Source organism: Dendropsophus ebraccatus, chromosome 2 (assembly GCF_027789765.1).
Source record: "Dendropsophus ebraccatus isolate aDenEbr1 chromosome 2, aDenEbr1.pat, whole genome shotgun sequence".
NCBI classification, from domain to species: Eukaryota; Metazoa; Chordata; class Amphibia; order Anura; family Hylidae; genus Dendropsophus; species Dendropsophus ebraccatus.
Genome location: NC_091455.1, coordinates 117,690,755 through 117,716,771, shown reverse-complemented (window position 1 = coordinate 117,716,771; position 26,017 = coordinate 117,690,755). Strand labels below are relative to the sequence as shown.

The 26,017-nt window shown below is 42.8% G+C and overlaps 1 protein-coding gene across 2 annotated transcripts in view; it reads right to left on the bottom strand.

Annotated features, from left to right (window-relative positions):
• The window catches only part of CTNNAL1 (catenin alpha like 1), a 155,551-nt gene that overhangs the window by 79,763 nt on the left and 49,771 nt on the right, over positions 1–26,017 (bottom strand). For both annotated transcript variants that reach the window (XM_069958155.1, XM_069958156.1), the window contains exon 2: positions 4,697–4,886. In XM_069958155.1, coding sequence (XP_069814256.1) covers positions 4,697–4,886 — 190 coding nt within the window. The remainder of the gene's footprint in view (positions 1–4,696; positions 4,887–26,017) is intronic.

Below are 26,017 nucleotides of genomic sequence, written 5' to 3'. Positions count from 1 at the left end.
GAATAGAAGTCAGAGAAGATATTAGAGATTTCCTTTGGGTTATAAGTAAGAGTACCTTGTCCGTTCCTAAGGACCTGCGGGGACTGAGCAGCAGAGCGATCATTGAGCATACGAGCAAGGAGGGTATGAGCCTTGTTGCCTTTCTCGTAAAATCTTTGTTTAGAGTAAAGGAGAAGCCTCTCAACCTTATGAAGGGAAAGGTCTTTCAATTTAGCTCGGGCTGCCGTCAACCGTCGCAGGACCCCAAGGGAGGGGCGTTGGTTAAGAAGGCGTTCCAAGGTCTGTATTTTTGTTTTAGTGGTGTCCATAAGTGCACGTGCGTCTTTTTTTTGGCGCGAGCTTAGGGCTATGCAGTGACCTCGAACCACAGCCTTATGGGCTTCCCAGAGGAAGGCTTCCGAGGACACGGAGCCGTCATTGGTGCGAAAATAGTCAATAATGGCAGTCTTTATAGAGTCTCTGGTAATTTGGTTCTTTAGGAGGCTCTCATTTAGCCTCCAGTGGCAGTGGCGAGTTGGGGCAAGAAAGGAGGCCAACTTAAGCATAACTGGGCCATGATCCGACCATGAAATAGGCTCAATGAGGGCACCGCGCAGTAGGCGGACCGTAGGGACGTTGCCAAAAAAGTAATCGATACGTGAGTGGGTGTTGTGAGGGGAGGAAAAGAATGTATAGGTTCGCTCCGTGGGGTGGTCTAGTCGCCAAAGGTCATAAAATTGGTGCCTACGAATCAGTTTGCGGAACTCCAAGGAGAGTTTGGCTTGTTCGATTGGCGTAGGCCGGCCAGAGACCGAATGTCTGTCCATGGTCTCAGAAAAGGAGAGGTTAAAGTCACCCCCCACGATTCTGGGACCCGGAGGATACTTGGAGAGGCGAGAGAGGACCCCACGGAGGAAGGGTATCTGAGATCTATTAGGAGCATAGATGTTACAGAAAAGGATACTTGTACCCTGCAGCATGCCCTCTACTATCACAAATCTCCCGCCAGGATCAGAGTAAGATGAGGAGATCTGGATGGGGCAAGAGCGGGAGAACAGGACAGCAACCCCAGCAGTTTTGTTGCCTTTAGAGGCCGAGACCACTGTTGGATAAGCGTGCCTGGCAAAACGAAAATTGGCCGTATTATCAAAGTGGGTCTCTTGCAAAAAAGCCACATCAGCCTGCAAATTACGTAGTTCCCTCAGAGCTAAGCGTCTCTTAGAGTTGGAATTGAGGCCCTTTACATTCAAAGATACACAATTAATCATTGGGACAGGGGGAGAGGATAGACCCAAGTGTAATGAAACTCACCGCACCCCGATAGCCAGGCCAGGAACCCTTGAGGGAGGATCCAATGGAGTCCCGGATAATGTCAGCACCCCGCGACCTAGGGAGAAAACACCAGGGAACACACAAAAGGGAGGACAGGGGAGAAGACAGATACCAGACGTACACAAAAGTAACACAAAACAACATCCTAAGATTGGACAGGGCACACGGCCCAACATCCTGAGTACCAGTACTCGGATAGGAGCAAAAGCAACTATGGGAGGGATACTCCCCATTGAGGAAACGTGAACTTATAGGTAGGGTTGCACAAAGAAAGCTCCATGAGGGGGGAAGGAGACTCCTCCAGAGCATGACAGCAGGGAAACAGAACAAGTGCTACCCTATTCCCCACAGCTATGTGAATTAACTACATCAATAACTTGGAAGGCCCAGATAGCAGATCAAAAACTACCGAAAGGACATTAGAAACCAGGAGGGGGTATCATAACAGGGACCCCATTTGCTGCAGAGCAGCATCTCAGGCAGGGCAGCTACCCTCCATGTTGGGTAGCGGTGGAGATCTCTCTGAGCGTCTACGTCTCCTCTTCTGACGGACCGTTTGCCACACCGGTGGAGGTGGTGGGGGTGGGGGGGCAACAGTCCAGTCTGAAATCTGAGGAACCGGGATTCCTAGGGTGTCGCAGAAGCCAGGGAGGTCCGACAGATCACGTAGGACTGCAGAGCGTCCGTTCTTCCTGGCTGACAGGGCAAAGGGGAAATTCCAGCGATACAGTACATCATGATCCTTCAGGGCTGTTAGCAAGGGGCGCAGGAGGCGCCTTTTTTGCAGAGTGACCCAGGACAAATCCGGAAAAAGTTGAATGGGGGCCCCATCAAAATCAAAGTTACGAAGCGTGCGGGCTTTGGTCATGATGCGCTCCTTCACCGAATAGTCGTGCAGGCAGCAAATTACGTCTCTGGGGGGTCCTGAGGTGGGTTTCGGCCTAAGGGCCCGGTGGGCTCTATCCAGCTTAATTTTATGAGACGGCGGTTCCCCCAGGATGGTGTTAAATAAGCCCTCTAATGTCGAAGCCAGATCATCGTCCTGTGTGGCCTCCGGTAAGCCCCTGACTCTTATGTTACACCTCCTGCCCCTGTTGTCCAAATCTTCCAGGTGCCTTTGCATATTGTCTAAGGCGACTGTCTGGGAGCAAATGGTAGATTGTAGATGGCCGATGTAGTCGCGAGTGGAATCATGCTCATCTTCCAGGGACTCCACTCGTGTTGAAACATGGCGAATGTCTTTCCTGACCTCCGACAGCTCTTTTCGGAAGGCCTCTTTGACCTCAGATTTCAGGGATTGGAAGTCTCGTTTAGTGGGGAGCTGAGAGATCAGGTCCCGGACATCATTTTGGGAGCGGAGGCCCGCACAAGAAGTATCAGAGTCTGAGTCAGCATGGTGCTGCAGTGTTTTATCTCTGTGAGGGGACTGTCGGGCCGAGGCCGGAACCGCCCTAGTACATTCTGGGTCTATGGCCTGTGCAGCCATGAGGGTTTTTTCAGCACGGCGAGATTTTGTGGAGGACGCCATGTTGTACAGGCCCTGGCCCTTTAAGACACCCGACGAGGTTGTAGTATTTATCCCCACTGCAGAGGGTGCTTCTCCCAGGGAGCAGCCGGTGATCAGGGTATGGTGGAGTAAGGATGGGGCAGGAGTAGCAGTGTAGGCCAGAACCCGAGGGGTTAACAGTTCAGCTGCTGCTCTCTCTGCTAGGGGCTGTGCTGTGTCCGGGAGGCAAGATGGCACCTCGTCACGTGACGTCTGTGCAGAGGATTGCGGCTTACCTTGCCCGCCTGAAGACACTGGAGAGAGGTGCTGGGAGGAAGACCAATACTCGGGGCCCAGCCGGGGTTGAAGGAGGTGTACGTCCACCCCAGGTGCCGGACTGATCGCTGCTCCCGCCTGCGGCTGCTCTGTGTGAGGGAGGCAAGATGGCGCCTCACCACGTGGCGTCCGGGCGGAAGGCCGCAACTCACCCGATCCGCCGGGGAGCGCAGGCAGCAGGTGACGGGATGAGGTCTGAGGCACAGAGCGCAGCGGAGTGTCCGGAGGGCCGTTCCCCACACCGACGGATGGATCAGCTCCGGTCCCGGGCTGCCGGATGGAGGGACGTACCGCGGCGGGATCGCAGCTTCTTGTAAGGTACCGGAGAAGCGTCCGCGGACGGGGTACCGGGTCCGGGGTGGTGAGGGGTAGATCGGGTTGGTCTCCTTGGCCGTATGCCCATCGGTGGGGTGTGCAGATGTAGCTGGGGCCGCTTATGTAGCTGCGAGGAGCGGGAGCTCAGTTAGTGCACGTCTGCTCTCATGGACGGCTCGCCACGCCCCCAATCCTCCATTATTAACTAATTTTCCCACTTGCTACTGTCCTTCCATAGAGAAATGTGTTAAAAATAGACTATTGTGTAAACCACATTTTATAATATTACTAATAATTACATTTTGGGTTTTCTATAGCACTGTATTTATTAAAAAAAAAAAAAAAAAAAGGAAAATCTAGCAGTTTTCACACTCATGCATACAGCACTCTAGCAGATATCACAAGTCATTATAGTAAACGCAGACAACACAGGATCCACCACTTAAGGTGATTGTCACAGCTTACATTTTCTGCTCTACAAAGTGACCTATGCACAAGTCAGAGCACTCCCACAAAATTAGTTATCTCCAAACTACACTTTTTATATGTCCTTTTAGCTGCTGTAAAGCAAATCTCTAAATTGCTGCTAAAATAAGTATGATTCCTAAAGTAAAAACAATACTTTACAGCTATTGTTTGTATTCATAGTGGCCCAAATGGGACAGACATCTATATCAATTGACTTATTGGAGCACTAAATGACTGCAGCAAACCCAGAGTTATGAGCTTTCTGTATTCATTGGGGAGGGGCGGGGATGCTATACTCATGCAAGCAGGACCATATGAATGATCACTGGATCATTTGTGTAGCTCTTCAGTTTATCACTGTCAGCCAAACAAGGTGATGTGCAGCTATGGGCGAATTTTAAGGTAAGCAACGCAATCCAAAAAAAAACAAAAACCTAACATTTGCATGTATATTACACTGTATTATATCTACCCATTCAGCCAAGAAAGACCACGTGTAATAGATCCCAAAGAGTCTGCTACATTCATTCAATGCTTCTATCAGCCAAATGGAACAAAGATTGTTTTTTTTATGCCAGTTGTGCTACAAGAAGGGCTTGCAGCTAAAGAACTGTAGTATGAGATATTATATATATATATATATATATATATATATATATATATATATATATATATATATATATATATATATATTACACACACACTATTCAGCAAGTCTTTAAGAGTTAAGCAGATGTATGAATTTCTGTAAAAGAACACACAGTTATAGCAGCTTCTTACCAGCTTTCTTTGCCTCGCTGCAGGCTAAACTCATTTCTTCTTTAAGTTCTCGGTTCTCATTCGCTATTGTTTCACCTACAGTCACAAATCTCCCAACTGCCTGGTTTACGGCCTGGCCTACCCGCTGAATGGCCTGCAAGGTCTTCTCTGATTTCTTTGGTTTCTCTTTGTGGTTGATGAGTGTTGTAATCTAAAAAGAGAACACATCATAAAGACTGACTGTCAACAATCTAGACATCACTTCCTAAACTGACTCAATGTATGAAAGGTCATTGTCATTAAACTTTATCCCCCTCAAAGTAAGATCTCCAACATGTCAATCTAAACAGTTCCCCCAGATTTTCATGAATTAAAAAAAAGCTAGTCCTCAAGCTATTTCCATCTAAAATTTTCATACAAATGAGCAATGGGCTTAGTTCATTAAAAATGCAATTAATTTTTTATTATGTATAAAAGGTACCAATACATATAACATTTCATCTGAATTAAGTAAAAAAAATGACCACAAGGTTAAAAAACAATAGTAAAAAATGGTGTCAGCAAATATAAATTATTATGGATACTGCAACTATTTAAAGGACAAGTGCCATGAAAAACTTTTTCCCAGTAATTGAAGCACATTACAAAGTTATATAACTCTGTAATGTGCTTCAATCACCTATCTGCCTCCCTTCCCTGTCTTTTCCCCCCTCCACCAGGAAGTGTCCTGACTCACACAGACCTGATTACTGTCGTCACCGTCACCAAGCTCTTCTCTCAGCTCCTTCTCCTGTTACACTAGCCTCCCCCCTCCCCTGCCTTGTCAGGTGACAGGCTTGCTCAGCTCCCATTGGCTGAACAACTGCAAGCCATCACTTGTCACATCTCACTTGCTTATCTTCCCTCAGACTGACTCCGGCACTTAGGCAGCTCCCTCCTCCCCTCATACCCTCTCTCCTGCTGCCCTGGACTCAGTGAGTGAATTAGTCATGTCACTAGAGAAGATAAGCTGAGCAAGCAGAGTCACCTGACAAGGAGGGGGAGGGGGAGGCTGGTGTAACAGGACCTAGAGCAGCCCTCCTGCTGATGACTCATCCTCACAAGATGGAGCTGCCTGGTGACGGTGACGACAGTAATCAGGTCTGTGTGAGTCAGGACACTTCCTGGTGGGGGGTGGAGGGGGGAAAAGACAGGGAAGGGAGGCAGATAGGTGATTGAAGCATATTACAGAGTTATATAACTTTGTAATGTGCTTCAATTACTGGGAAAAAGGTTTTCATGGCACTTGTCCTTTAACATCCTCTGTCATGACCTCAAATTCAATATTCTGCATGGGGATAAGCACCAACTATATGTTTAAAGTCTCACAGTGCCTTCTATGACTTAGTTCATCTAGTCTCTGGGAATCTATGACTGGTTACTATCACAGCATCAAACCGAGATCGTCCAGGCAGCCTATAGGGGATAGCTGCGGTCTTCTGTCGCCGCAAATTTTCTACGGAGTGCCGGCAGCAGATCGTTACTATCAGTCGTTTGTCTTTGAAAGACAAACGACTGCAACGATCGGCCGACATCGTTCATGTCGGCTGATCATTGCCTTCTATTACACGGGTCAATCATCTGTTGACAGGTTCCTTAAAGAAAAAAAAAAAAAAGAAAAAAGCAATACATCAGTTTGGAATGTACGTCTTCTAGGCCTTGATCTGTGTTGTAGCCTAGTGAGACTGAGAGGTCATCTTTTCTGCACACATGGCAAGGAGATATTTCTAAAGCAACCTGCAGACAATTATAGTCACAAGTAAAATCATCCAAATACATACTTTTCCTGACTGTATATATAGACTGTATATATAGAACAGGTTTAAAGAAACTAGACAGGCAGTCTCGAGATATTTATTTAGATGCAATAAGTTTAATATTTTGAATGTAGAGTTAAAACCAGACATGTTTTAGTCTTTGCATCCTTTGGTGAGCAGACCTGAAACTTCTATAAGCCAGGAATCATACACAGCAGTGGTGGCAGGAAGCCACCTTGCATCTAAAAACCTCTACATTTTTTTTTAAAGGGAATGTATCATCAGAAAATGGCCTATTGTTTAAATAAAGGTTCAATGTTAAATAAATATATCTTTTAAAGAATATCTTTGATGTTTTGTCTATTTTTTCATTTTACTGCCGATATTTTTAAATAATCCCAAAATCTTGCCATTTTTATTCTGACCACTAAGCCTAAAACTAAGATAACCCTTTCTGTTCTGTCTGTGACAAGAATGTGGGTGCTGGAAAGGGTTCTGTACAGAATTCCAGCAAATTCTCCCCTGATAATTACAGTAACAATAACCCTTCAAACTTCCTGTTCTGAAAAGAAAGCCAGAGGAATGTAGGTGTCACTAAAACCATGGTCAAAATACAGGATACAATAATTTAATTTTAGGACCATAGTATCAAAGTATAGTTACAAAAGACTTGATTGTACTCAGACAAACTGTCCAAAGCCCACATGCTAACATTTTCTATAGCATTACTAGACTGTCTTACACTGAGCTTATGGACTATGCACACATACCATACAAAACAGTTTGACAGTCACAAAAATCTCAGGAATTTTAATGCCACGAGGATAGGTGTGTGCCGCCTGTACTCTACTAATACATGAATCAACCTATTTGCACTTTGAAATTCCACAACTATACTAATGGAAAAACAATGCAAATGTAAACACACGGCTTTAGTACATCTTATTGATCGCGATTATGTGTTTCCACCCAAACGGACTGTTTAAAAATCGACAAACATAAGACGCAAAAGTTTCACATTACAAGAAATCAGTGGGCATGAGTTACTGACCTAACGCCATCATACCTTGCTACTTCTTTGGGTCCTATTAGACGCAGCGGTTTTTAACAATTAACAATAAAACATCGCAAACAGATCGTTTACCATATTACAAAGAACAATAGTCGTTAGTTATGCTTGTTACCTCCATCCGATCCCAGAACAATGAACGAATAGCAAACAAATGTGGAATTACAGTGAACAACTGACAATGATTTTAGGTTCAGATGAAAAGATTCAAAGCAACGACACACTAACAATTTTTTAATCGTTGCCTGCATTTACATGAAACAATTATCGTTTACATTCGAACACTATAGCGATTTCTTGCACGATAATCAGTCTGTGTAATAGGGCTGTTACATTATACAGCTTCTATGTTATCCCATGTGTTAGACATCTTAGTTCCTTACTATAGCGCTAATAAAATAGTAGCTCACTCACTGATTTGGCATTAGATAATAACACCAGCTCCCCTGGTCTTTGTAGTGGATTTATTTCATCACTTCTTGCAACCATTAATATTCTATTCATAATTCTGACAACACACCCCCCTTGCAGCTGCTATAAAGCACACACTTTGCTGTACTGTCTGTAGAAGAAATTTCTCTTGAACAGATAAAATACAGTACAATACAATTTTGTTGCCTAGAATTGCACTGCAAATCTGCAGCATAACTAACACATGTTGGGGTCCTTTTACACACACAGATACAGATTTTTGAAGCCAAGGTCAGGAACAGACTATAAACAGAGAACAGGTCATAAAAGGAAAGACAGATTTCTCCTCTTTTCAAATCCATTCCTGGCTTATCTGTCAGATAATCTGTGTGTCTAATAGGACCAGGAATTTACCCCTACTACATTGAGATTATGAAATACATATCTCCAACTGGACATTGCAACAAGCATATTTTATAAAGCTTCACATCTGGGTACATATACAAAGTCCATTCTAATTGTATTCATAAGAAACTACTACAACGATCAGCCGTCAGCTGATCATTATGTTCTATTACACAGGACGATTAACGGCGTTATGGCCGATATCAGCCGATAATCGTTCTGTGTAATAGTGCCTTTACAGAACATCAAAGGGACCAGGAGAGTAAGCGGTGGCGTAGCTACCAAAGAGGCAGGGTAGACAGTTGCAGGAGGGGGGCCCAGGGGAGAAGGTAACCCCTGCTTAACCCCTTATGTACTGCAGTGTGTAAGTGATCCAATGTTTACTTACATGCTGCAACGCAAAAAAGGGTTAACAAGCAGAAGACAGAGCTCTGCTTCTCTGCTCTGATAACCCCTGACCTCTGCAATGAGCACTGGAGAACAGAGCTCAGAGGTTATCAGTGCACGAGCAGTTAAGCAGTTATCTCTGTCTTCTGAACTTTGGGTCACTATGTATTTAAACCATAAAGGGCCCTTAATGGGCACTTATAGGTAAAAACAGTGGACTGTCATAGCAAGCAGCCATTGGCTCTCAACTCTGTCAGTCACTCTTGTGGCTGCAGCCAGGAACATAACCGAGCATACAGTGTGTGTGTGTGTGTATATTATACACACACACACACATATATATCATTAATATATATATATATATATATATATTAATGACGTGTGTGTGTGCGTGTGTGTATACACACACACACACAGTGCTTTGTGGTGTTTGTAGGGGAGGAGGCCCCCTTAAAATCTTTTCCTCTGGGGCCCCGCGAAAAAAAAGTTTATTACAGGATATGGTGCTTTTTGCCCTGGTACCCCACGTGACAGGTCCCCTTTAAGGTTTCTGTACTTTGTACTTTTTGGCTGCGTTCACACGTAACAGATCCGCAGCGAGATCCACTGAGGATCCCTGCCCTGTACACTCAATGAAAGACAAAATCCCGCTGAATGTCACGAAGCGTATACTTCACCTGCTCCCCGCTCTTGCTTGCTTCAGTGCTCCTGGTGTCTTCACGTCCTGCTCAGCCAATCAGTGTGCTGCAGCTTGGCAGCGCACTAATTGGCTGAGCGGGACGTGTCAGGATCCCAGAAGCAAGCCAGAGCGTGGAGAAGGTGATGTATACGCTCCAGTGAGTTTGTCTTCCACTGAGTGTACAGGGCAGGGATCCGCAGCGAGAAATCCGCTGCGGATCTGTTACGTGTGAATGCTCCCTTTGGAAGTTTTATAAAATACAATTCAAAAAAATTTCAATGATAATTAATTGCACAGATATTTAGTTTCTTCATCTAATAAGAAGGAAACCTGGTGTAGTCATTCCAACAAGCAGCGATTATAAACAAAACTGTGAAATAAGACAAGGTGAGCTAAAGCTACGTTCACATCAGCGTTTGACCATCCGGCACCATTCCGTCTACCTTTTCCGTTTTGGAGTAGGCAAAACAGAAACTGTCAGATCCGTTAAAATCACCACAGATTCCCAAGCTATTTTAGTGTGCTCCGTTTGCATGCAATCCGTTCAAGATCCGTTTTTTTGAACAGAAGAAAAAATAGTGTTTGCAGTATTTTTCTTTCCGCTTAAAAAAACTGATCACGAACGGAAAGTGCACTTCCGTTTTTTTTTTACATTGTAGTCAATGAGGACGGATCTAAAACGGGAGGTATTTCCGTTCACATCCGTTTTTTTTCATCCGTTTTTGCACTAAGCATGCGCAGAAGCAGCAAGAAACCAAAGAAGAAAAATAAACGGATAGAAAAACGGATGCTGACTGATGCAAACGGATGTACAAAAGTCAGTTTTTTTAACCAAAATACAAACAGATCATTAAAAAAAGATGAACATTTTGCAATCAGTTTGCATCAGTCTGCTCATCAGTTTATGCTCATCCGTTTAATTAATATAGACGGATCCGTTAGAAACAAAGAAAAATGCTAGTGTGGCCGAGCCCTAACAGGCTGCACATTAAAAATAGAAAATTACTAATTTAATTGTATTTAGCACAACTACTGAATACAAACATTTAAAAACACAACAATACACATAACATGAACCTGGTGAGGATCAACCTTGTGCTATGGCAAAGATTACCCAATATCCCCAACAACAAAATATAAATAATTAAATGGATAAATACCCAAGAAGTGTTTGCAAGGTAAGTAATAATGAACAAAGATCAGGCAATTAAATAGATGAATACCCAAAATTGAAAAAAAGTAACTGCAAAGTAGATAGTAGTGAACAAAAATCAACCACATTATCGTATACAGCTCTCAGATGGGTAACCCTCATAATCGTATACAGCTTCTCAGTGGGATACCCCTAATGATGTCCATGCAACCCTTACTGGCCGATTATTGGGCTGTGTAATAGGTCCTGTAAATGAGTGCCTATCTGGCAGATCAGTGGCTCATTTACCATAGTCAGCCGGTGTAATAGTACCCTTAGACCCTGTCACATTGGCTCCCCAGGCCCAAGCACTGGTGTTCGCATGGACTGAAAAAAAACAAGATCTAGATACTGCTGTACAGAGTTTATAAGACCTCAACACACTGCTGAAAAGTGACGGAAACTCCATTGCATAATCCACCACTCGCGCACTGCGGCAGGCGCGCGCGTTTCCGCCCGTGTCATAGTTGAAGTGATTAGTTCATTTTTTGAACGGAGGAAGGAATTCGCCCGTGCATAGAATAGAGTCTATGACACGGGCGGAGACGCAGGCCTGCCGCAGTCCACGAGCTGAGAATTCCACAACAGAGTTCCTGACAGAATTACTCAGTGTGCACATACCCTTACTGGAAAAAAAAAAAAAAATTCTTCTCCAGAGAGAGACCTGTTGCAGAACAATAGAGTCTGCCTTCTATTCCACGGGATGATTATCAGCCGAATACGGCTGATAATCCTTCCGTGGAATAGAGTCTGAAGGTATCCATATCTTCCGCCGCAGATTCTGTCTCCTTAAAGGGACCTGGATTCACTAGGAACCCAGGTGAGATGTTTCATCTGAGCCTTGTAATAACAGTAAAAAAAGAACAGTAAACACTGGGTGCAAGGGGACTCCCCCCCCCTCTTCCTATTAGGTCTTAGGGGGACAGTCTCATCTAGGGTGTCATGGTGTGAGACCTTTAAAAAACACCTAGTGGGGGCATATGTTATTGCCCTGTCATGGTTGCGCTACAAAAAGGCATCTAAAAATATATATAAACAAACTGATATGTCTTTAAAAAAGGAATAGAAATATTAAATCAGCAGATTAGTTTTGATAACACATATGTGGTATACTTAGCCACACATCCAACTTCAGTATAGGTTCAGTATGTAGGCTGCACCTCTGCTCCACTGATTCTAATGAAGCAGCGTCACACTGGGGGCCAGCGGGCTTGCCTCCAGTGCTTCATGCCTGGTGCTCGATAATAAACCGGCGCTGTGCTCGGGAACCATGTGGTGGTTCTGTTCATGTAAAAAAAATAAAGAAATACCAAGCAATGTACCTAGTGGTACATTTACTTTAAGAAAAAAATGTACACTTACCAGTCCTTGTGCCTCCGTAGTGCCACTTCCTGATGCCACAGACAGCCACCAGCTGTCTTTTTGGGCTGGGATATGAGCATGTCACATACTTGGCTCTTCCAGGTGCCACATCAACTGCCTGAGTGATTGCACGCTCCGCCAGTCAGTGACATGGCCAGTGTCCTGTCCCAGTTACTGGCTCAGCTATATATATGATATTGCAGTTGGAAGAGCAGCAGGAGGCTGGCAGTTGTCAGCAGAACCTGGAAGTGGCACTAGGGGCAACTACTTGTTATGTTCCTGCCCCTTTTTTAATTATTATTCATGGGACTTCCCCTTTAATAGGAGCCAACATTTGATTGTTTATTGTTAAATTTCTTAAGTCTCAATAAAGCCTTGAATATTTTAACAGTTGTTGGGTCTGTTCTATTTTGTCTCATTGCAGGTGACTACTATACTTTCATCCATTCTTACACAGACAAAGGTGGAATGATCTGGACTTGCACAACATTTTTTCAACTTCTGATACCAGTCAGTATCTTCAGATAAACTGGAAGTAACTTTTAGAGCACAATTCTAAAATGACATAGCTGGTTATCGGACAAGACTGTTGATTTGGATGAATAGTTAAGTATCTCTCTCTCCACAAGCGTAGCAGTCAAACATCTCCAAGCAGCTGCTTCCACTCCAAATTGTAATAGCATGTATATGGTCAACATCTGCTCCATCTTTTTCAACCACCAGAACACCCATAATGTGCAAAACATAAAATGTATCAAAGCAAAGACTGCCAATCAAACACGTCCTGAAAGGATTTCCTGTAGCTTATTCATCATTGCTTTATAGTGTGAAATATTTTTTAAAATTTCAATCTATTCTTATCTACAATGCATAAGAGAAACCAGCAGGTGCCAGATACCATTCATGCTGCTTCTCACAGTAGGATCTAGTAACATTTATCCAACGTCAACAAGTGACATATGCATTCAGACCATATAATTAAAGAATACGTATCACATTATTTCATTACATGTTTTTATCTTTATTAATAATTGGTGCTGAGGTTACTGTGCAGGGAGGGGAAGGTGGAAAGATGAGACTCCTATTGTCAATGATGGAAGCTAGGTTATCACATATACACAGTGGTAACTCCGTTCTCGAGCACCTCCGTGTTCGAACGATTCGGGTCTTAGCTCCAGTCCCGCTCAGTAAATGTCCACTCAGCAAACTACTAGGCAATCATTGAGCAGGAACCAGAGCCGATGCCAGAAGGCATGGGAAGGATGGGTAATCCTTTTCTTTAAAATCAACAGGTTTCAGAAAGTTACATAGATTTGTAATTTACTTCTATTGAAAAGTATCAAGTCTTCCTGTACTTACCAGCTGCTGTATGCCCTGTGGGAAATGTTTTCTTTTCAGTCTGACACACTGCTCTCTGCTGACATCTCTGGCCGAGACAGGAACTCTACAGAGTAGTATAGGTTTTCTATTTCTATGGGGATTTGCTGTTGCTCTGTCTTGTCTTGGACATAGATGGCAGCAGAGAGCACAGTGTCAGACTGGGAAATTTTTTTTACTGCAGGGCATACAGCAGCTGATAAGTACAGGAAGACCTGAGATTTTTAAATAGAAGTAAATTACAAATCTATATAACTTTCTTAAACCAGTTGATTTGAAAGAAAACCTTTTTCCCTGGATAACCCCCTTTAAGTTTCTCTTTGAAGGGTCTCTCATTGAGAAAAGGATCAGTATTAGTAAATTAAATAATGCATTGAATAAATAAAACACATCATTTGCATAAGGAAAATAGCAGGTTCTCCCAGAAACAGTTAAGTAGGTTGAGAAAGTTTAGCAAAAGAAAAAAAAAAAAAAAAATCATAGCACAGTGATGTACTGCTAAAAAGACAACAAGAACTGTAAGCAAACAGTTAAAACCAACCAGTAAGAGAGTCTTTGAAACTAATCCTGGTATGCCTTTCACTTGTCCTTCCTCCTAATGTTGTTTTCACCAACAGTTATGAACTTGATTTCTGTAAAATGAAGTTTAGAAACCTCTAAGGACTGCCATCCCATTCTCTATTTGTTCAGGCATATCCATCATTACACTTGTTGTCATCAGCTTCTAATAAAAAGAGACATGTTTGCAGAAGAACAGATTGTCAGTAAAAGAGCAGTGTGTGACAGGAAAGGTAACAGTAATGAAAACTGGCACTTGTTACCACTGGAACACTTCCAAACACTACTTGGTGATTTAGGTGCCTAACCATACCCATAATGAGATCTTAATAACGGCAGCGTTTCAGCAGGAATGGATGTTTTACTGTAAAGCCTTTGAGATTTCTAACAAATGCCATATGTTAAAAAGTAACATGCATAAATTAAATTGCTGAGTGTCTACATATTTACGAGTGTTACTTCTGTATTCAAATGCATCAGAGTTCAAACTGTCCAGAATTCAAACTAAAAATTTCCATGAAATTAAGTTGGGAACCAAGTTCAGTGTCTCAAAACAACATGTGCTCGGACGACAGTTCGAATGTTCAGCAAGTTTACTCAACAACGCAGTTTTCACATGTCACTCGTCTGTTCCCTTCTCCTTCTGGTATCCTGACTAGAGATGAGCGAACCGGGTTTGGGTTCAAGTCGATCCGAACGTTTGGTATTTAATTAGCGGGGGCTGATGAACTTTGATAAAGCTCTAAGGTTGTCTGGAAAACATGGATACAACCAATGACTATATCCATGTTTTCCACATAGCATTAGGGCTTAATCCAAGTTCAGCAGCCACTGCTAATCAAATGTCGAAAGTTCGGGTTCGGATCGACTCGAGCATGCTCGAGGTTCGCTCATCTCTAATCCTGACTTCTCCTGTCCCCCTCTAGTGTCTGATGTACCCACTAAAAAGTCTATAAAAGTGGTGATATTATAAAACAATAAAAACCGTGCAAATAAAAACAGCCTATCCAATAAATTCCAGTTTTATGTGCCATGCTGTAATAACTAGTTTTTTGTTGCAGTATTATAAAAAAAACTTAACAAAAATATAATTAAAACCTGTATAAATTTGGTATCACTGTAACTGCATTGATCAGATCAGTCAACATGTCATCTATACCATTATACCATACAGTGAACACTGATTATGAGATACATTATACTCGTATGTAACTATGGAAGAGGTTACCTGTTAGGTCAAGGAGACACATGGTACCTTTCATATATACATTGGTAGGGGTAGTGCGGCGCAAGAAAAATTATTGACGCGGCTGCGTCATCAGCTGCTCACCGCGGTTGGCTGAGCATAACTGTGCTCAGCTAATCACGGCTAAGCACAGTTATGACGTGGCGGAGGGGAGGGTGGGGGCAGCCATTCGGAGCCAAACTACCCCTTTAAGGCTTTCCTAAACTGTTGCAAGCTGGAATTTCTCCTCACTCCACCTCCCATTCCTGACTATGCTTGGGGGCTTTGCATAAAGCAGACTGTGAAACATGCAGGGATTGGGAGGCAGAGGGAAGGAGCTTGCTGCACTTCAGGAACTTAGGAAAGCCTCTAAGGGCCCTATTACATGAAGCAATTATCTGCCAAATCAGGCCAATTCGGGCAGATATTGCGCCATTTAATAAAAGACAGTTATCAGCTAAGGAGCCAATCATCGACCCATCGTTATATTTCAGTATGTTTAAAAATCATTGGCCACTGGCTCCTCGGTCTTTCTGGCTTCTCCTGGCAGCCACTCTTGAAGCAGTCTCTGCAGCGACAGGCCACTTAGCCAATCACTGGCTGTGGCACTGTCCCATCTCGGCCAGTGATTGGATGAGTGTCCTGCCACTTAAGAGATGCCTCAAAAGTGCCAGCAGCAGCTGTAGCATACACAGAGAGAAGCTGGAAGGAAACTGGGGAGTGTGGAGAGGTAAAGGTTTTGGATTGACACTCGCCGTGTAATAATGGCCTAACAATGACAGACAAAAGTATTTTCTACATTATGGAAGTACAGAAGATATGAAAAGTACCACGTGTCTCCTTAACCTCACAACTATCTAACATTGTCAGCGGTTTGGTCTTGCACACCTGGAAAGGAGGGGGGGGGGGGGGAATCAAGGCAGATAAGCAAAATAGGTGAGCCATGGAAGTAGTCATAAGGTGTTTAAAGGGGTTATTTCAAATCAACGGATATCAGAAAGTTATAAAGATTTGTACTTTACTTCTATTAAGAAATCTAAAGTCTTCCCATACTTATTAGCTGTTTTATTTTCAGTCTGACACAGTGCTCTCTGCTGACATCTCTGGCCGAGACAGGAACTCTGTCTCAGTTTTCGATGAATCCCTATAGAAAACCTCTGGGCAGTTCCTGTCTCGGCCAGAGATGTCAGCAGAGAGCACTGTGTCACACTGAAAAAACATTCCTGCAGGACATATAGTAGCGAATATGTATGGGAAGACTTGAGATTATTTTTTTAATAGAAGTAAATTATAAATCTATATAACTTTCTTATATATCGGTTGTTTTGAAAGAAAAAGATTTTGGCTGGACAACCCCTTTAAGGAGTAGCAAGCAGGATGATGAAATAAGGCTAAATTGTACTCTGTTCCTGGATATGCCCCTGAAAGTGTTACAATGTTAAGTATGGCTGATAGTTGTCATATGAGTAAGAAAGAGTTCACCGATTGCATCTGGCTTATAACATTGTTAAAGATCAGTCAAGATAAAGAAGAATGTAAATGTATCATCAAGGACACATAACGTGTGAGTATAAAATTACCATATAATGACAAACTAATACATAAGGTTTCCATTATGGGTGGGGTCCATTCATGTCCACTACATCAATATCTACAACACAGCATGTAATGCAAGGGCAGGCTTATATATACACTGAAACAGAGAAGACATGTTCCCTAATTATTACAATGTATGCCTCAGTAAGTCTGTTCTAGGAAAATGATGCAGGATCCCACATCTGTTGCTAGCCCTGGTTAAGTGTCTATTACAAGTCTCATGGGTGTACATAATTTCCTATCACACTGCCGACACGCGACCACAGCATCTGTTCCACAATGCACTGACTGCTTGAAAAGCATTTGTAAATGATTGCTTGTTACAGGTGAAATGATTGGGCAAGTTTAATGACAACCATCATTTTATGCCTATGTATTTGTTTAGCGGGGGGGGGGGGGGGGGGGGGATTAAAAAAAGAAGTAATATTGCAGAAATGGATCTATTCAGGAGAATCATCAACAAGGAGATTTCTAGATGACTGGTTAGCCAAACTCCATAGAGGCCATCAAACAACTAAATCTATTCTTCTTCTACTATTTTTGATTCTCTAAATAGGAACAAAAGCTGAGCATTTGTTATTATTCATGCTCAATGGCAGTCAGAACATCCTTATTCTAATACAGCGCCCCAAATCATATGCTGATTAGAGATGAGCGAACCTCAAGCATGCTCGAGTCCATCCGAACCTGAATTTTTGGCGGTGGCTGCTGAGGTTGGATAAAGCCCTAAGGCTATGTGGAAAACATGGATATTGTCATTGGCTGTGTCCATGTTTTCCAGACAACCTTAGAGCTTTATCCAAGTTCTGCAGCCCCAGCTAATCAAATACAGAACATTCGGGTTCAGATGGTCCCGAACCTGAACCCAGTTCACTCATCTCTAATGCTGATACATACAGGCCCAGATTAATCAATCTGCCTAAGGGTCCATTTACAGAGAAAGATTATCTGACAGATTATCTGCCAAAGATTTGAAGCCAAAGCCAGAAAGACTATAAGCAGAGAACAGGTCATAAAGGAAAGCCTGAGATTTTTCCTCTTTTCAAATCCATTCCTGGCTTTGGCTTCAAATCTTTAGCAGATAATCTCTCTGTGTATATGGACCCTTAGGCTCCGTGCACGCGGAGCAAAAGGGTCATAGTTGTCCACCTCAGAATGCCACCAGCCTTCCTGTCATAATGACAGTCTATGGGGGGCTCGCACGCCTCCTCCATCATGCTGAAGAATGAACAATGTGACACTGCTTCTCTATGGGAGGGCTCACGTGCCTCCGTGTGAGTCACTCTCTGCTCAAAGAATTGACGTGTCAATTCTTTGCGCAGAGAGTGGCAGGAACAGGGGCACGCGAGCCCTCCCATAGAGAAGCAGTGTCACATTGAAGCATACCCTAAAAGACAAACTGGACTGATTTAGCCACAGTAACCAATCACAGCTCAGGTTTCATGAGCTCTGGTAATAAGAAGCCTGAGCTGCATTTAGTTGCTATGGGCAAATCTGACAGATCTGGGCCTGACCACTTGAGAGTATGGCCTGAATATTGTTTCTACACTAGACCTAAAATATTACAAAGATAGCAAAGCCTTTATTACAGTGGAGACATTTTTACAGAAACAACACACATTGTTAAAATAAATGACAGGTTTTCATATAGCACCAGAATTTTCCTACAAAATTCTAATAAAACTGCCAGCTATGTTTTAGAGAATAATAAAATGTATATGCCTAGATAAACTTTTCTGACATCGGTAAGAAAATGTAAGAACAAGATATAGCAAAATAATAGTTAAAATAAGGACATTTTAAACAAGACTGACAAAATTAGTAAAAGTAGATAAATTAATAAAACTATTCATCACAATTTAAGGAACTTCATTCGAGACAAGCAATAAATTGCACTCTGACCTGCATGGGGAGCAGTGGCGCAGTTACAGACAGCCTCCAGCTTAAACGCCAAGTCAGAAGTGCCTCGCCCCTCCCCCACCATGCCTACCAAGTAACTACAATTACTCCTCCCACTACTGCTCAAAACTCCAGATAACACCATCATTCATTATGATGCCAGGATCACCATATTTAAACTGTTAAATATCACGTTAAACTAACATTTTGTTGAAGTACCCTATGAATTTATGACAGCACTCTTTCTAAATATGTCAGATTACAAAGGGCATCTCCTGTGTTTCACCCTCTTCAGGTCAACCTAAAGATTTTATATTGGATCTAGGGCTGGGCTTTGAATGGATCATTCTAAAACAATGATCTTCTAGTGAACTTTGATCTTCTAAAGCAAGGGACTCCAAACTGCGGCCCTTCAGCAGTTGTAAAACCAAAATTCCCATCATGCCCCAACAGCTAAGGTTTTGGATTTGTCTGTCCAGGCATGATGGGAAATGTAGTATTGCAACAGCTGGAGGGACACAGTTTGGAGACCCATGATCTAGACTAGAGTTTGGAAATGGACACCTATCAAAGCCAGCATTAACTGATTCAGCAACCTATTCAACTGATTCAGCAACCTATTCACCTACACCCTCTAACAAGATGATACAAATGTGAACCGCTCAGGGTCACTGGACCTGGAAGAACAAGATTAACTCTGACAAGATGGACTATCAATTGCTTTCCCTTTGTATCAATGAGCCCTGCCCACTGACTGTTCTTTCCTGGGAAACAACTGGTAAGCCACAAAATTTGCCCCTTTTGGAGAGGCCCACTTATCTATCACAAGCTGGCTTGCACATTTTTCCTACATTTAAATACATCAAATTTAAGTGACTTTACTGCTGCATAATACATCCCTCATCCTAAAAAGTACCAGTCATGAGGTATCAGTGTTATTTCCTTCCCGTCAGTGGATTTTCCAAAACCATTTCTGATTACACTGTTTTGCTGTTTAGTAGCAGCATGGACTGGCTGCTCATAACGCTGCAGAAATAGAGCTTAAAAAAAAAAAAAAAAAAAATTACAGTGCTGTAAATAATCGTATTTAAAATGCTTTGGAGCAGTAAATAAAGTGTACTTAACCATTAGATGTAGATTAAATCAGAAAGACATTGTAACAAAGACCAGATAGAATTTTCCTCTACTTCATCTCCTCTTGTTCACTCAGGCCCTTAAGCAGAACCATTTTCCTGCTTCTAACTTGCCTGCCCATTTTACCTCCTTTAAACCAGAGTATGAGGAGAGCCTAATAGTTATGGAACACTCAACCAATATTTTACAGAAATAAGTAGTACCACAAGAAAAACTTGAGAAAAAAAAAGTAGTTGAAAAATACAAACAGTAGAGTAGATGAAGAGTATTTTATTACAAAATGTCCCACTGTAATAAGCACCTAGGCAAGCTCGGAGTCCATTCGTGGCAGCTCCCAGTGTAATCAACTCTTGATTAGTGCAATTTTTAATCATTTATTCAAAATTCAGCCTCTGGGGAGCAGCGAGTCTCCTAATCAGTTTAAAGCCATCTGTTGGCTGCACTAAATGGAGCAACAAGAGAAAGAAATGCATTTAAGCAAGCAGCCAGCAAAAGAGCAGTGATGTATCTACAGGCAGTAGGACCTTTCCTACACGCCGAATATCCACTTTGAACCTAAAAGGAACTGCAAGACTCTAAGCAGATACATATACTCCTTTTTTCCCGCCTAGAGATTCAGTTTTGTTTTTGAACTGTTGCTATCAGGAAGGCAGTGGTTTCAATAAGCATTGATTTTGGTATTTTAATTAGGAAAGAAAGCAATAACAGCATTTGTGGAATCACAGGTTTAATTAAATAAATCAATTGTAAACTTGATTGAAGGAGGCGGCACAGCCAGCCATGGGCAATCTCGGTCTCCTTGGAATGTCACACAAATTTAATTTTACACACTATGCAAATACGGACCTTGTGTGCTCAGTTTGTCGATCGCAGTGCATTCTTCAAGCAATAACTTGCAGCAACACCACAGCTAACAGGATGGTTTCCATTGTCCTCTACAACTACTTGTCAATTTCAGGTTAATGTACAATCACTGTCAACAAGGAAACCCAGCAACAGGTCTGCTGCTTGGAAAATATTTATTACATTAGACCGAGCAGATGGCTCCTGCTAGAAAAAAAGAGAAAAAGCAGAACAAGAGAAAAGGAATCAATCAGAAAGCACCTCCAGCAAACCAACAACTGCAGCCCGGAAGCAAAATAAAATGAATATTGATGTTTAATAAGAGCCAAGGTCTTTTTTTTTTCTTTTTTTTTTTCAAATCAGCTGGTACCAGAAAGTTAAACAGATATGTAAATTACTTTCATAAATATATCTTAAATCTTCCAGTACGTATTAGCTGCTGTATGTCCTGCAGGAAATGGTGTATTCTTTCCAGTCTGATACAGTGCTCTCCACTGCCACCTCTGTCAGTGTCAGCAACTAATCAAAGAAAAAGGTTTACTATGGGGATTTGCTACTGTTCCGGACAGTAGCAAAGGCCACGTGCCTTTCCGCAGGCTCCATAGACACCATTCTATGGGCCGGCGTATTCCGCTATCCGCCGAAAGAAGTGGCATGTCACTTCTTTCGGTGGATAGCGGAATACGCCGCCCCATAAAATGTTGTCTATGGAGCCGGCGGAAAGGCGCGCGGCCGTGCACGCGGACAGACGGCAGAATTCCATGGACATTATCCGCGAGAATTCCTCAGTATGAACCCAACCTCAGACTGGAGAGAAAACACTATTTCCTGAAGGACAACACTACTTCAGTCCAATATACATATTTAACATGCACAGTATTGCAGTATTAACTGTACTATTACACTTGACAACACTGGTTGTGTCAAGCATCACAATCCCTGCGTAGTATGATCAAAAGCACCATATCAAAGCACTCTGAAGACTTCCAAACCAAGTGAAGAAATCTGTCACTTATAGGAAAACTCTTAATACTATTAACCTCTTAACCACTGCCTGATACGCCTTTTTACAGCAACTGCAGTCGTTGCATGTAGAGGGGGCATTATTTTCACTGGGTGCTAGCTGTATGTTACAGCTAATATCTACTTTAAGATTTAACTGCAAAATTAAGACTTCTAGCTTTATGAGCTGAAATTTATTCAATCTAACAATTCATTTGAAAATAAATGAATCAGAAAATCAGAAATCAGGTCATAAAAGGAAAGCCTGAGATTTCTCCTCTTTTCAAATCCATTCCTGGCTTTGACTTCAAATCTTTGGCAGATAATCTGTCAGATAATCTTTCTGTGTAAATGGACCCTGAGGCAGACTAGAAGCAGGGCACTGGTCTAACACCAGAATTGCAGATCTTTGGTCATATCATACAATCAGATAAAAAGCACACAAAACCTACCATCAATCATCTGATATTAACAAAGAAAAAAAAAAAAAACAGATCACAGCACAAAAATAAGCCCTCACAGTTCTCCATACGCTACAAAAATTAAAAAGGTTATAGAGGATATATATATTATATATATATATTTTTTTTTTTTTTTTTTTAAGTTGACATTTTTGTCAAAAAGAGTCTATGGGGAGAAAGGGTTAAACACTCAATCCAGGATAAGTAGCTAGCATAGATCATTGACCTATATCATTGAAACATGATCACTTCCTGAATGTTTGAATCTCTGCAGCACTGTAGGGACTAATAGCCCGATTTCACAAACGATTATCGTTCATAGACTCGCTCCAACGACCGCTCGTTAACGAGCACTTAACGATTTTTTTAAGCGAACGATAACACATAATACGTGTGGGAATGTGAATGATATCTGTAGTGTAACAATTTTTTTTGCGGTCGTTACATCGTTACATGGTCGTTTAAAACGTGGGGAAATGTAGGTAGACATTTCAAGAACGTCTGAAAGATTTTTTTATTCAACGAAAAGATTAGCGAATTATTGTTGAAAGACCAACGATTTTTTTTCGACATGTTGAAAAAAAAATAGTGAGCGACTCAACGACGATTTCGCTGTTGTCGTTCGCTCGTTTACAGCTTTTCCACAGAACGAATATAGTTAACGAGCGGTCGTTTGAACGATTTTATGAACGATAATTGTTCAAAAAAGTTCAGTGGAAAAGGGCCTTGAGCCACAAGGCTGCTTCATTACAGGACCACAGAGTTTCAAACAGTTTTCCCCACTTCCAGCATGATACTGATACATCATTCCAAACATTCCACTACAGGCCTTCCCTATCGGTAGAGTGTGTGTACAATACTGTGGGAATAAGCACTAAACATTTAACGTTTTGGTTATTAACGTCTATCGTTAAAGATGTTCCTTTGCAGTACTTTATTATTAGAGTAGTAGAAATCAAGGCATTTGCAGGCTTGCAGAAGGCTCCCAGTATCACTGTTGTGCAGTTTTAAGTTTTATGAAAAATAAGTCTTTACAGTGAAAACCTACTAAAGAAGCACAGGATCAGCAATATATTTACAGCAATACATGGCTTAGGATAGAGATCTTCAACACTAAACAGACAATTGCTTCACCAAAACTATAGGGTGCAAATAAAGGGTTGCCAAAACTTTTACGTTTTCAACCAGTTCTATAAAAACGCCAGCCCGGAGCATACATCACCTGCTCCAGGCTCCTGCTTGCTTCGGGGCCTCCCAGCGGTCAGCCAATCAGTGCGCTGCCCCACCGCAGCGCACTGATTGGCTGACCGCTGCGAGTTGCTGGAGGCTATAGAGCAAGCAGGAGCCTGGTGCAGGTGATGTATGCTCCAAGGCTGCCCCCGGCCCGAAGCATACATTACCTGCTCGGCGCCACGGCTGTGTTAAGCTCCCGGCTCCCCTCACTCCTCATCAGCCAATCAGTGCACAACAGCACTGAATGAAAATTCCGCTGCCGGAATGGGACCCCATAGAACTTCACTACACCCAGATCTGCAGCGTGAAATCCACTGCGGATCTGGTACGTGTGAAGCTAACCTTAAAGTAGATATGGCTCAGTAGCTACTTCCTAATACCCTACATGATCCTGGGGCGACTTGTGTGTGAATAAGGCTAATTTGTAAAGCAAATCCTATAAGTGCAGTGGATGCAGCTCTCTGTCCTGAAGAACCCAACACTAGACTATATGGAGCAGGTGGTCTTTTCCTGCTGATAATCTTCTATGTTTCTAACAAAATTTTAACCATACACAAAGACACTGCAACAATGCCAGATCCCTGTTATGTAGAGGGGTCACACATAGTGATATAGAGGGGTCAGCCATAGTGATATAGAGGTCAGACAAAGGCCCAGATTTATCAACTATCAGTACCTGTGCTCCTAAATCATTCCAGCCCCGCAGGAACTACCTGCTCAGTCAGCCAGTTGTGTTCTCCCTCAGTTACTGATTGGCTGAGTGGGCATTTCTAGGTGGGGCCATGACATCACAGGATTGGGAACCCAGAAAATGACCATGAGCCATGACTTTGCACTGCAGGGGTATGAGGACAGGTAAGTAGGACTTCTTTATTATGATGCCACCACCCCCTGTCCCCCCTAGATTTTTTACTCTTCCCCAGAATCTCTTTAATTTCTGCCTCTCTAAAGCACACATAACAGCTTGCTGCAGCCACAGCGCGCACACAACAGCCTGCTGCAGCCATAGCATGCCCACACACATAACAGCCTGCTGGAGCCATAACACACACACAGCCTGCTGCAGCCATACCATACACACACAGCCTGCTGCAGCCATAACATACCATACACACAGCCTGCTGCAGCCATAACATATATATCCCCTTAAGGACAGAGCCAATTTCGATTTTTGCGTTTTCGTTTTTTCCTCCTTGTGCATAAAAGGCCATAGCAGTTGCATTTTTCCACCTAGAAACCCACATGAGCCCTTATTTTTTGCATCACTAATTGTACTTTGCAATGACAGGCTGAATTTTTGCATAAAGTACACTGCGAATCCAGAAAAAAATTAAAAGTGTGGTGAAATTGAAAAAAAAAAAACGCATTTTGTTTATTTGGGGGAAATGTGTTTTTACACCATTCGCCCTGGGGTAAAACTGACTTGTTATGCACGTTCCTCAAGTCGTTACGATTAAAACGATATGTAACATGTATAACTTATATTGTATCGGATGGCCTGTAAAAAATTTAAACCATTGTCAACAAATATACATCACTTAAAATCGCTCCATTCCCAGGCTTATAGCGCTTTTATCCTTTGGTCTATGGGGCTGTGTCAGGTGTCATTCTTTGCGCCATAATGTGTTCTTTCTATCGGTACCTTGATTGTGCATATACGACTTTTTGATCACTTTTTATTACAATTTTTCTGGATTTGATGTGACCAAAAATGCACAATTTTGCACTTTGGGATTTTTTGGCGCTTACGCCGTTTATCGTACGAGATCAGGAATGTGATTAATTAATAGTTCGGGCGATTACGCACACGGCGATAGCAAACATGTTTGTTTATTTATTTGTTTACTTTTATTTATAACCTGGGAAAAGGGGGGCGATTCAGACTTTTATTAGGGGAGGGGGCTTTTTATTCACAACAACACTTTTCTTATTTTTTTTACACATATACTAGAAGCCCCCCTGGGGGACTTCTAGTATATACACTTTGATCTCTCATTGAGATCTCTGCAGCATAGATATGCTGCAGAGATCCATGAGATCGGCACTCGTTTGCTTTCGGCTGCTGCAGCCGGAAACAAACGAGTGCCGAGCCGGGGACGGCGCCATCTTGGAGCGGTCCCCGGCCGGCTTCAGAAACGGAGATCGCTTCTCCAGGATAACATCCCGGAGGAGCAATCTCCGCCACTAGACACCAGGGAGATGCTGGATCCGGTAATCGGATGCAGCTGTCATGTTTGACAGCTGCATCTGATTACTGTATTAGCGGGCACGGCGATCGGACCGTGCCCGCTAATACCTACGGTCCCGGGCTACACGCGGCACCCGGGACCGCCGCGGTTCAGAGCGGGGTCGCCGCGCGGCCCCGCTCTGAACGCCCTTACCGGAAATAGGGCGTACCTATACGCCCTTTGTCGTTAAGGGGATATACACACACAGCCTGCTGAAGCCTAAACATACACACACACAGCCTGCTGCAGCCTAAACATACACACACACAGCCTGCTGCAGCCATAACATACACACACACAGCCTGCTGCAGCCATAACATACACACACACAGCCTGCTGCAGCCATAACATACACACAGCCTGCTGCAGCCATAACATACACACAGCCTGCTGCAGCCACAGCGCACACACATAACAGCCTGCAGCAGCCTTAACATACACAGTGACAGCCTACTGCAGCCATAGCATGCCTACACACAGCCTGC